The sequence below is a fragment of the Oryza brachyantha genome, chromosome 4 (genome assembly GCF_000231095.2).
Source record: "Oryza brachyantha chromosome 4, ObraRS2, whole genome shotgun sequence".
Classification (NCBI taxonomy): domain Eukaryota; kingdom Viridiplantae; phylum Streptophyta; class Magnoliopsida; order Poales; family Poaceae; genus Oryza; species Oryza brachyantha.
Window position 1 is genome coordinate 19,213,091 of NC_023166.2, and position 12,351 is coordinate 19,225,441.

Consider the following 12,351-nt stretch of genomic DNA (forward strand, 5'->3'; position numbering starts at 1 on the left):
GCATACAGATGCAATCTCAAAAAAACGAAAGTCAAGCTCGCTCACTTGTAAGCATGTTGCCAGCATCAGGAGTTCATAACGAGGAAATTTACATCCGCAGCAAAATTGGCAATTCTATCCAAAGTGTGCCTCAACTGGCAGCTAAAATATCAGGATACCAAGTAGCTAGTAGCTACACGGCAAAAATTATTAGCTCTGTTGAAAAAGGTGGAAAAGTCAGCAGCCGCTTGGCATGGAATGGCTCTGGCTCCTATAGATTCAGGTATTTGCAATATGGTCTTCAGAGATTTGTGATTGGACTAGTACTTTAACTCGCAGATCTTGTTGAATAGGAGTATAGAACATTGATCAACAAAATCACGAGAATGTGATGGAAGAAGCATAAGAATGGAGGAGAGTGAGAGTCTGCTCTGCTATTGCACGTTTCCTTGCTTGCTTCACCCACTCGCTAGCTATTTCAGCCGCTTCACTCCCCTGTAACCCTCCTTCCAACGCCTCCGCTGCTGTACTCAAGTCTCCATTTACAATCAAGTTCTCCACTCTGTTTAGAAGGGACTCAATTCCAACACCAGATTGGTCCTCTTTGATCTGAAAACCATTTACACAAAGAAAAATTAGAGTCCAAATTGAAGTTACCATACCGCTAGTGTTTGTTTGGCAAGAGGAAAGTTAGTTGCTACTGAATAAGATAATCTCTTGTACTGCCAAACAAGTTAAGAAACAAGCTGATATCAGCTAACGGAAGAAACCTTTTGGTATTCGGTGGACAGTTCAGTATCAGGCTCCAATGCAACAGGAAAACCAAAAAAAGGTTCTCAAAACAAAGCTGGCAAGATCCCCTATCCCTAGAGGCCAACTATAGGGCCATTACAAGTCAAAAGTGGCTAGGAAATACCGAAATACAATGACTGGAATAGAGACTACTAAATAGGAAGTTGACTAGAAGGTTCCGAGTAGCACACAAAAAATTTCAGGAATATAAATATAGAACTGCTAATGATTAGTAACAAACTTCCTGTATTTAATTTCACCTTAATGGATGAAGCAACATGAGCAACAGCATGAGTCAGGATACCACCACCACCCGCTGGTATAAGGCTGAAATGCCTGATTGTCTCCTTCAAGGAATTAAACTGTACAAAAAACAATGTAAATCCTTCATTCAAGACTAGTTACCAGGTAGCCAAGCCAGTTTTGCTCAGAAAGCAGTCATGATTACGACCAGGTATTTAGGAGCAGCAAAGAGTCAAGAAGGTGGAGGCATCACTAAAATTCTCGCACAATGATAAGTTAATAATGATGAACTAAGTGACATGACTATGAGCTGTCATCATTTATTGTAGCACAAAGAATTTACCTTTTGTTTCAGCTCCATAGGAGTATCTGATCCATATTCGAGAACATCTTCTGGAACTGATGAAAGAGCCAATTCTAACAGTGAGTCCTTATCAATACCTTCAAGAGATTTACGCAACTGATCCACCTCTGCACGGATTGGTGATCCAGTGGATAGAGCATCTTCCAAAGCAAGGGTACCCTGTAAAAAGAGTTTTGAGTTCAGCTGGTAAGAACTTAGGAAGTCCAGAAGCAAAAGGAGAGATGATGTTAATTAGGCTTGAAATATTTAGGTGGCATCAAATTTAGGTAACTTACCAGAGCAAGCTTATGAACTGAATGACTCTGCCGAGTTTCTTCAGATCGTGCATAGAACGCCATGCACAAAGCATCTATCTGAAAATTCAGCCCCCACAAAAAAATTAAAAGTGCAAAACAAGCTGAACTTCGATGCATTGCACAAATTGTTGTTCTAGCAATGGAAGACATTAACCAGGAAATAAAATAAGATATCACCTCACCAGGAGCAACTAGACCAATTCATATAACATATAAATGCTTAAGGGCAATTTTAGGGGAAACCCTGAACAATAAAAGCAGAATTGAAAGGTAAACAGGCACAGCCAGATGGCCTACAGGGAACACAAAGTAAAAAGAGTTGCACACATCCATAAGGTTTATCATGCTAAGAGCCTAAGACACATTATTGGTCATACACTGTCTCAGCATCCTAGCAAGTAAAAACACAACTCCAGAAACTAGGAGGCGGAACTTCAAAAAATAAAAGAGTATGCTTATTTACTAAGTGGTGAAACTGGCAGTTTCAGTTGTCAAAGGAAGAACATGATACAATCCTTGCCCTCAGTGTTCTAATTAGGGGATATAACCAAGACTAGTTCCTCTCTCTTTCCTGGCTGCCCTAACTAGCCATGAAAAAAGAAGAGCAATTCATCAAAGTTAAGTGTATATGAATCTGCACCAATATTTTTGGCTATCAAAGCTGCTAACATGGACAAGCACTACCAGTTAGAACATTGCCTGACCTAAAAGAAAAGATGGGAAAAGTCCATACATTGAGATTTGCTTCAGCAATTTGTTCTATCTGAGATGCTTTCTCCTTTGCAAGAGCTGCAGCAAGCTCAGCTTTTGCTAACTCACGAGCCTTCTCAACTTGTTGACTAGCTTCCTCATCCTGTTACATTAGCCAATATCAACTAAGTGATGATTAGCATAAGGGCAGAAAGTTCATAGAAGATATAAAACAAATCTGACAGACCTTCCTCTGTAGCTCATCCCGTAGTTTTTGTTCAGCATTTTCTTGCAGTTCTTTAATTGCAGCAGCTGACTTCACTTTCTCTTTCTTCAGCTCCTAAACAAAATATTAGAAAAATAAGTCCATCACAAAAATGACAGATCAGACTGAAATTAAAATATATGTGCTCCATAGGAAAGAGAGATTATACACGGCCATACAGGTCTAATGAAGGCGTATAGAGTCAACAATGAATTGTCTTTTCTTTATATTTAGATTGTATATCCATAGAAAAATGAAAAAAGTTTAGGTCCTACTACTTCGTCTCCAAATGAAGGTTAACAGGTTGCGATGGAACCTATGCAATCAAACACTTGAAACTTTAAACTTTGTGGATGTATACTGGTAACAATACTACCATCTGAAAAAGCTATTGGCCAAAGTCTTGAAGATGCAAGGTAAAATGGAAATAATCTTGGGAAAGGGGACTACTTCAAGTTGTGTATATTTATGGTTGAGAAGGTTTTTTCATGGAGAAACAGTGTTACATTTACATCTAGCAAAATACAACATGTACAGAAACATGAAAGGTGAAAATGAAATCAGATCAAGACACATAGTCATAAATATAAAATGTCAGAGACCTTGTCTAGAATTGCTGCCTCTTCAGCATACATGAGTTCCCGGGCCCTGGTGTCCTTCAATTCCTTTTCATATTTCTCCTGAGAAAACACAAAGCAGAATACTGTCAATTACAGTGTATAAGATCAAAAGAATAAATAAATGTCATTTTTACATTATAAAATATAAACTAGTTTTAGCAAAATTATGAAACTCAACAAGTCCTCAAGACATCGATTCAACAGAAGAAGAAGAGGTACTGTAGATAACAAAGCCATGATAGTCTAAAAACTCAATGCGCAGAAAACAAGAAAAATAACTAAGCGCAGTTATAATATGAAATCAAAAGCAAACCTTCAACTTCCTTTTCTCCTCTGAATACATATAGGCATCTGCATCTGCCTGCTTTCTTTCAGCAGCATGAATAGCCTCTATAATATCAAGTACGATTTTCCTGTCATCAGAAGCTCCGGTACTAATAGCTTCATCGTGTTTACTTTCCTTGGCACTCTGACAACAAGAAACACGTCAGATATATTAACATTGATAAAGTCTTTCATCGAAATTAGTACCATCAACAATGTTTCAAAGGAGAACGTACCGTGTATTTAGAATTATCAGGTTCTTCTTGTAGCAAATATGTCTCGGCCAGAGATTTATGTTCATTCACACCAGCACTTGATGGATCCTACAGACAAGGATTACTTTGATGATATTACTATGGCATATTGAGAAATAAGTCAAAATATATGAATAAGACTTTGTCAAGATGATGCTAGATGCACCAAGTGGTGGTGTGTTGCTAAAGAGTAATAAATAAAACTAGTAAAACGTAGATTGACACCACCCGATTATGGCATCTTGATCTGCGTGTTGTGTAGTTATAACTACACTAATTTGTTTAAAATGAAGCACTATAAGAGTTCATTTAATTTTTCAATTTTTGAAGGAACTCTCAAGCACCAAAGAAGCTTCCAATTCAGCCAGTCCTACTTTGGTGTCACTCCCTAATTCTGGTAACCTGGCAAGTCAAACCCCTCCTCCCTTGTCCCCCCTCTGTTCCCCATTAGATGTAAATCCAGTTTTGACTTTACGCTCAACACAATTCAGGTGAGCTGACTCAGCATTCCCATTGATTGCTTTAAAAAATATTCATTGTAAGACATGCAGCTTCATTTGTAAATCATGGCTCCAGAGTATCGAATATTTATATGCAAAATAAGTTATCAGTAATCCTTCAGCCCAAAATTTATGCATTTGCAAAATGGAAATGTAAAAATAGAAGTTTCTGTCAACCAATCAAAATGAAAATATGATGGTAAGAATGGCATATAGCAAGTGCACTGTTCGAACCTTTGGTGCATCTGTATCTGTGTGAAAATGATAGGAAGGATCTACTGTTGCTGAGCTTGATGGTACTGGAGAAATTGCACTGGTCGTCTTGTCTGTTTCTTCAGGAAGAACTTCACTTGCTGCCTTATCATTAACTATTGGTTTTATGTCAATAACAGGAACATCTTGAGATGGCGGTTTAGTATCTACTCCATGTTCATGTGGAACTGGTGGCATCACCTGAGCGAGGGTTTCTCTTTCTTTTTCTTCAGAGAAAACAGGTTCCTCACCAGTAGTTGGAATTTCTTGAGGAGCCACCCCTTCAGTTGGAAGGTCCTTTGGAGGATGAGCCCTACTATTACCATTCTGAACAATATCAACGTTTGGATCTGATACAACTTGCATTTCATCATCCTTCTGTTCAGAAGGAGCCTTCAGATCTTCATATTTCTTCCGGATATTTTGCACCTTAATGGTAGAGGGAAATATTCTGTCCTTAAATTGGTGGTCTATGTAGCCAGCCTGATAGGCAGCCATAGCAGCACCACCAACTACCAGAGTTCCAAGCAGAACTTTTGAAACACTGCTTCCTGACCGAGAAGGTTCTCCTTGAGGGCCAGGGACAGTATTCTGTGTTGAACCCTGTTGAGAAGCTTTTGTTGACTTGCTTCTGGGTCGAAGACATGCTGGACTTGGGACCTGTTAAATAGATACTTGTGTCACATATCCCCACCAAAGAAATACTACATAAGAAGAAAGTGGTTTCTGCCAGCAACAGACAGAAGAAATAATAAGTAGCACCTTTTTATGAACAATTCTGCATGGTCCTAATGGCTCAACATGAAACAACATAGCAAAAGCACTAACGATAGGATGGGCAAGAAACAATAGGTTGTAAATGTGTTACCAAATCTTAGCAATCTAAAATCAAATTGTATATTCATTGCACATAAAAATGGCTGCATTTGTGTATACAAACGTAGTGAACACAAGAAAAGGATAGAGATGCATGTGATTTGAAAGGCCAAATCAACCGAGCCTGATAGCCTGGTATTGTCCTTGCGTCAATACTGCCCCTACAGAATAAGCAGCATTACATATTATCATGAGAAGATGGAGTGGTTCCATTTTTGCTACACAACCCACCATGGAATTTTCTCTCCTAGCTTCTTGATGTACTAAACTAGTAATCGGCATTTTACATATGCAGATAAATAAAGCAAATATATTGTTAACAATCAACTAACAACTAGTATGCTTCAGACAAGTCCCGTCTAAGTGGACTTTGTTTATATTTTAGTACTGCATTAAGGTAAAGTCATTAAATCCAAATAACGCCTTCCAAGCATTGCTATAGTTGGAACAATTACTGCCTAACTGCATCTTGCATCAACTAGAATGTTTTACAGCAGAAGATTTTTTTTAATCAATCATTAAACTGAGCTTTATGTAGTCTAGGAGGGCCAAATGATTCCACTAATCAATCGATCAATCCAACGCAGATCAATGGAAATCACACACAATAATTCCTTAGTTCAGGCGACAGCTTCAACAACATTCAACATGGAATGCATACCATGTGCGAAATTGGTACTAATTTCAGCATAGTAGCTAGAAGGGACAACTAGATATGGCCCTTAGCTTAGGTCTTAAATACCATCGTAAGACCTAGCAGGAAACTGGTTCGATGTAACAGCAATTTGCTCCAGCTAGTCCTTTTGCTTAGCCCAACTCAAAACACAGAGACACTAATGTCCTATGTTAATACAATTGTAAACATCAGCAGCATTTTCTATCCATTCACACGCATCTGCAGTCACTTCCATCAATTTACTTAGTAAATATACCGATTCACATGTGCCCCAAGTAAGCTCCCTCGAAAAACTACCGATTGACCTACACAATAAGCACGTCTCTGAACAAACAACTTGATCGACTGCAAGCAAACGGAGCTCCTAGTCTCTTCCTAACGGCAATGAACAATCACACGGAAACGGAAATGCTAACCTCGCTGGAGATCGGCCTAGGGATCCTCCTGAGGGGCCGCAGCGAGTGCAGATCCCGCACGCACCTGCAATAGCGGCAGAGAGAAGCAAGCATTAGGCCGGGAAACCCTAACTCGGTGGGACAAACACCCCAGCACGGTGCCCGTACCGGCGCAGCATGGCGGGCGACCTCCGCGCCCTTGCTGCTGGGGAGGGCGGATGGGGCGTAGAGCTACGAGGCTCCGATCGTCCTGTGACGCCTCCGCCTTTCGCTGCCGCGGCGGCGACCGGCGGGTGGAGTGGCGTGGCGGAAGGCGGCGAGGGTGGAGGCGCGGCGTTGTGCTGTGCGGCTCCGCCTACAAGGAAGGATGGGAGGGGAGAGCCCGGGTACCGGAGTGGTTAATGTAAACCATTCTGAGGGGTTAAACGCAAAATTCACCGCACGGCCCAGTCACGTGCCTGACCCGTATAGCAATTTTCTCGTTTCGCAGGGGATGATTGATCGTCCTTTTAAGTAAAAAAGTCTGGTCGCTTATTTGTAAATGAAAAGTAATTTATAAATAATATATATATATATATTAATATAAAAGTAAGACTAAAAAATAAACCACGCTAAAAAACTTAAAATCTACTTTAAATTTAATTATAAGCAGAAGTGATAGACCGGCAATTTTGAGTAAAGTACATGCCCGGTCCTTAAACTTATAGCGCGATGTTCTTAGAAAATGCACGTCGTTTTAATGAATCATTCAAGTCCGTGAACTCGTTTTAATGTATCATTTAGGTCCATGATTTTAAATATTAAAACGAGTTCATGAACCTAAGCGTGCATTTTCTAAGTTTATAGACCTAAGTGATACTACGCCACAAGTTTAATGACCGGCCATGTACTTTACTCTTGTTTTTACTAGCAAAACCACTCGAAATTTGTCGGAGCAGAAGGGGAAATTGGTTTTTGGAGCACCCAAAATTCACGATTTTGGTTTTATAGTAGTGAAAGGTATCGGTTCACACTCAAAGTTCCAGATTAAAATGCATCAGTGGGATAAGTATTCTATAAAAGAAATAGAACATTCCACACTGCTGATGCTTCTTACCCAAAAAAAAAATCAACTTAAACATTGAAGTTCATTTGGTGAAAATTATGGAAGCTTTTTCTAAATAAAATATGATGAGAATGGTAGAGATTCTTTGGCTTCGGAGCTATACATGGGATGCAAATGAAAATACGGTCGAGCGACCAATTTGGTCCAAAACATCACCCCTAGCTGACTGACACGCGCATCTGTATGCTGAAGTCACTGAGATCATTCTCCATGTATTTCACGAATCATAACCCAAAATTCTGGGTTTTATTTTTCTTCACTAGAACTTGTTCTACAGTTATGCGGCTTGTAGTTGTACAAATCACAATCCTGTCGATGATGACCAGAAAGAGAAAAAAACAACACAACGGGCCGATTTTAACGGGAACTTGCGCAGTTCGCAAGCCCATCAACCAATCTTGAGCTCACAAAAAAGGTGGCGCCTTCAGCCCTTCCCCTGCAGGATTTGAGCAAATACTCAAACTTATCTGAATCTTCCTGTTAATTTTCTCGCATTACATGTACAACATCTCCAGGTAAAGAGCAACCAAGCAGTATACCCTACAACAGTCAGATCTTTTCTCTACCAGTCAATACTAACACCGGAAACTCGACAGTTTAACAGGAGCTGGGCTACCAAAAATGTCACTGAGACTGGGGGTGGAAGAATTGCATCCCTGGAGGCGGCTGCAGAGGCCTGAAAGGTGGCGCTCCGGACTGCTGGAGCGCGAACTGCATTGGAGGTCCGACATTCATCGGCATCTGTTGCTGAAGCATCGTCTGTGCAGGTGGTGGTGGCTGGGTCTGTGGCATTATACCCATTGGTGGCTGGGGCGCTGAAGGTGAAGGCCTTGCTAGGTTCATCATCTGTGGCGGTGGAGGCGGTGGTGGAGTCATGGTGTTCATATTGTACGCCATGCCCATCATTACACCAGCAGGTTGCTGGACAAACTGATGCGGAGGGGGCTGGTAGATATTGTATTGGGGTTGAGGTGCAGGAGGCTGGTTTTGTATAGGAGTCTGCTGAACTAAGATTGCCTGGGGCTGCTGTGCTGTTGTAGTGGTCATTGGCGGCATTGGAACAAAAGCAGCGGCATTCGCAACACTTGGGACCTGTGGGGATTGTTCGATTTTCAGCCTCTTATCTTGGCGTGTTTCAGATGAATTTTTGGCTTCCTCAGCAGCAAACTTGGAAAGTGCAGACTGCAGTATCTGCTGAGAGTTTGATGATGCTGCAATCTTGTCTGCAAGGATAGCAGCAGCTGTCTTCTGCTGATCCTTCGCCTGCCCATTAGAAAGTGGTTTGCCTGGTACAACTGAGGATAGAGGCTTGGATGAAGGAATGACTGGCTCATTCTTGAGTCTCCGTTGCATGTTGGCTGCTTCTTCTACCATTGCTTCAGCCAGCTGTTAATCAATACATACAAAAACCATATGTTACATCATGATATATGATACGACATCAGTCTTTCCCGAATTGTGTTTAGATAACATTACCTGCAACTGAGTACGGACTTTCTCCAGCTCAGATTCCTGAAAGAACTTTACATTTAAGAGTGTGCAAATACCATGCATGGAAATGAAAATGCTATTATGATCAGAATAGTTGTTTCTGACCTGTTCCTGCAATGCCTCCTTCAGCTCAGACACAACAGCTGCTCTGTTTGCTTCAACTACTTTCAGTTTTTCAATGCATTTTGTCATGCTATCCTCCTCTTCCTTTAGTTCTGTGCAAAGGGTTTCACGACGAGGATTCTCACCTACAGATAGAGAATAACTTCAGAAAATGTACTAAGATAACCAAGATGGAGGGTACATGTCAATAACAAAATAGAGCATGGCACCTTTATTACAAGCGCTGCTAACATCCTTCTCCATCTTTCCAACACGCCGCATAGAGTTTTTGCATTTCTCCAGGTCAGAGTCTTCGTCTGTTTGTTCACTGAGAACAGTGTGCAATGCGGATACAATCCTCTCAGCGGTTCCCCCAACACCTAGTCTCTGAAAAGAAATGATAATTATTTAAGAGAAATTTCATAACAATTTCCAATGCTGAAAAACTTAATTTAACAGATGGGTTAAGAAAAAAACTTACAAGTTTTACAGAGCGCGAGTCTCTTTTGACAATTTTTATGGCGGAACTGTGAGAGCGTTTTTTGGTCATATCTAATACAGGCAGGGGAGCAGTTCCAAGCATTACATCCTTGATGCCTCCAGCACGTGAACCAAAAACTCTCCTTTCTTGCCATATTTCAACCTACAACATATATTAGCGCAGCATTAAAGGAATATATTTTCCGTGCCTATCCATATAAGGTATTGGTGGCTTTTAGAATAGATATATTAAATATACAGCAGTTATCGGTAGACCAATTATACTCACCAGCCTACTGACCACCCTCTTCCCGCGCTCATCGCCATTTTCAGTTACATCTTTCAACGCACCAGGGAGAACCTTCCAGAATTCTTCTACAAACTCTGTACCATTGCGCTTACTATTCTGTAAGATGTCATTAGCAAGATAGAGAAAAGGGGTCTTCTGTTCATTTCCAAAGCTGTGGAACTGCTTCTCCCATGTCTGGACAATTTGCTCTGCATTCTTCCGATGGTATATGCACCAATGCGAAAGAGCTAGTAGTCACGAAGATTTAAAAGTCAAGGCAACAAATTAGATCATGGAAAGACATGTTCCGACCAAAAAAAACATTGATTTAGGTCATCTAAATATTCCACAAGAAGGTCAACAGTCTATTTCCAGTGGGGTTTATTATAAACAGTATTAGCAATCAGAAAGCTACCAGCGACAATAACCCTCTCTAACAATATGTTAAATGGACATACAAGGACCGCAATTTGAACCCCATTTGTTCAAGCTACAACATGCTATCGGCTCATGTACAACCCGTAGATATAACCATCTCAAGGAAGTTGCTAGCTATTGACAAACTTACAGGATGCACAGCACCTCAGGAGGGGAGTGAAGAAAGGTTTTTTCCTACAGTAATCGTCAAAAACTCAAGATAAAGTGTCAAAATTGCAACTTCACACGAAACATCCACACCTAAAGAACACCCCAAACCTCGCGAAGATTTGGCCCGAGGAAAAAGGCAGGGTAAGGATACTCTCGATGCATTGCTGCGTGTTGTTGAGCTTGGCGAGCTTTTCGGCGAGCACCTCCTCGCTGAACGCGCTGTTGTTCATGGCCACCCGAACAGCAAGCAGAGCTCGAATCGCCGCTGGGTAGCGCAAATCTTGCGGCGGGGAGGAGGTAGGCTGGGAGGACCCTAGCTGGAAAGGGAGCGAGGAGACCGCGGCGGCGGCGGTGGCGGCGGAGGCATTCCGCCGAAATTTCGAGGAGTGGATGGATCGGGATGGCTAGGGTTTCGGGGGGTAAGAAAGAGGGGGTGACTCGAATTGGCTCGAGCGTTTCGTTAGTGTTGTTTCGTCGCTATTTCCCCCCTTTTTGCCATTTTAAACCTTTTTAGAGTTAAAAATATATATTATACGTCAATTGTAGCTCATTGGGATATCGAAACTCCTGAGTTGAAAAAATTAACTCTAAATTTAATGTTTGAAATTCAAATATTATTTTATAATTACAAGTACGAGCTAAAATATGAGAGCGTAAATATGCATATGTTAGATTTAGATTATACGCATGGTAAAGTAATTTATTGTCTTGAGAAAGATCAATAACATAATAACCACGAAAAAAATCTGATGCGATATAGGAATCTAGTAACGTATTATTTTCTTACAAAAACGTACTATTCTTTCAATAGCAAATGTACACGTCACTGACCTGACGCCACATGTATAAAAAGTAGCAAGTATAGTAAAATGTTGTTTGTTTTATATAGAAAATTGTTATTGTTCTCTTCGGTTAAGTACCGTCTATGTGTTAATAGATTTATCACTATATGCATGTATAGCATGTACAACACTAAGTATTATGTTACATAACAAATATAATAAATGTCCTTTATGCGAAAGTTTTGAAAGTATATTCGTGGCCCCCACTATCAAAAAATATCGTGTAACAGTTTTGTGGTATAAATGTGACGCTAGATAGACTTAGGAACAATCATCATTTGTTGCATTAATGAGTCCACCGCAAGTTATCCATATGGATAATTCCTATTACTGGCAGCCAGCGGTAAGCGAAACATTGGATATAATTGCCTACTAATAATTGTGTCCGGCTGCAATTGAGCCAAGTCAGTGGATAGTAAGGAGAACCAAGTTAGTGGAGAGTAAGGAAATGAAGGTTGCGTATGATTCCATCCTTTTTCAACTTATAACCGTCTGTGTTTTCGTGTGTATCGTTAAATAGTGTATTTTAAAAAAATAAAATCTATAGAAAAGTTGTGTTTTAAGTTTTGTACTAATACTTAATTAATTAATTATATGCTAATGAGTCATTCCATTTTACATGCTAAGAAGAAGGGTTCCTAACCCCTCTCCAAACATGCCCTTACTGAAGATGAAAGGAGACCAGAAGGAGATCAAAGAGGCATTGATGTGGTTGTCATTTAAGCGGCAACTTTAGAATAGACTTTTATATAAATAGAATTGTCCATAAAATTTTACGTAAAGTAAACCAAATATATCCATAGATAATTCATAACAAAACAAATATGTCTTTACACTCGCACTTCTCAATTACCACAAAAGTTTTATTTACCGCCTCAACTCTACTAACATTTTTACACACCTTAGCTCTATGGCAGAAGGGATATTT

The 12,351-nt window shown here is 40.3% G+C and overlaps 2 protein-coding genes across 3 annotated transcripts; both read right to left on the reverse strand.

Annotated features, from left to right (window-relative positions):
* Window positions 1–22: 22 nt before the first annotated feature.
* Window positions 23–6,886, reverse strand: LOC102699859 (MICOS complex subunit MIC60). The gene is made up of 12 exons (XM_006652823.3): window positions 6,695–6,886; window positions 6,548–6,611; window positions 4,562–5,239; window positions 3,810–3,896; window positions 3,563–3,718; window positions 3,232–3,309; window positions 2,612–2,704; window positions 2,408–2,527; window positions 1,654–1,731; window positions 1,358–1,537; window positions 1,032–1,133; window positions 23–588 (listed from the first exon to the last, which is right to left on the reverse strand). The coding sequence occupies exons 1-12, from the start codon at window positions 6,703–6,705 to the stop codon at window positions 358–360; spliced, it is 1,878 nt and encodes a 625-aa protein (XP_006652886.2). The 5' UTR covers window positions 6,706–6,886; the 3' UTR covers window positions 23–357.
* A 1,164-nt stretch (window positions 6,887–8,050) lies between these two features.
* On the reverse strand, window positions 8,051–11,014 carry LOC102703490 (regulation of nuclear pre-mRNA domain-containing protein 1A-like). Of its 2 annotated transcripts, XM_015836891.2 has the most exons (8): window positions 10,690–11,014; window positions 10,562–10,605; window positions 9,994–10,241; window positions 9,706–9,867; window positions 9,455–9,611; window positions 9,228–9,370; window positions 9,108–9,143; window positions 8,051–9,017 (listed from the first exon to the last, which is right to left on the reverse strand). In XM_015836891.2, exons 1-8 carry the CDS (start codon window positions 10,809–10,811, stop codon window positions 8,256–8,258), a joined length of 1,674 nt encoding a protein of 557 aa, XP_015692377.1. In that variant the 5' UTR covers window positions 10,812–11,014; the 3' UTR covers window positions 8,051–8,255. The 2 variants fall into 2 exon arrangements, with proteins under 2 accessions (XP_015692377.1, XP_006653804.1); XM_006653741.3 differs by lacking the exon at window positions 10,562–10,605 and having other exon boundaries at window positions 10,733–11,013.
* Window positions 11,015–12,351: the final 1,337 nt, after the last annotated feature.

Excerpts from the sequence above, each read along its gene's own strand:
- LOC102699859 (XM_006652823.3), bottom strand. Across the intron at positions 3,719-3,809 it reads CTGATAATTCTAAATACACG|AGTGCCAAGGAAAGTAAACA; the intron begins GTACGTTCTCCT and ends TCTTGTTGTCAG. Across the intron at positions 2,528-2,611 it reads GGGATGAGCTACAGAGGAAG|GATGAGGAAGCTAGTCAACA; the intron begins GTCTGTCAGATT and ends CTAATGTAACAG.
- LOC102703490 (XM_015836891.2), bottom strand. The coding sequence starts at position 10,811 with ATGAACAACAGCGCGTTCAGCGAGGAGGTGCTCGCCGAAAAGCTCGCC. Across the intron at positions 10,606-10,689 it reads TCGGGCCAAATCTTCGCGAG|GAAAAAACCTTTCTTCACTC; the intron begins GTTTGGGGTGTT and ends CGATTACTGTAG. Across the intron at positions 9,868-9,993 it reads AGAGGGTGGTCAGTAGGCTG|GTTGAAATATGGCAAGAAAG; the intron begins GTGAGTATAATT and ends TATATGTTGTAG.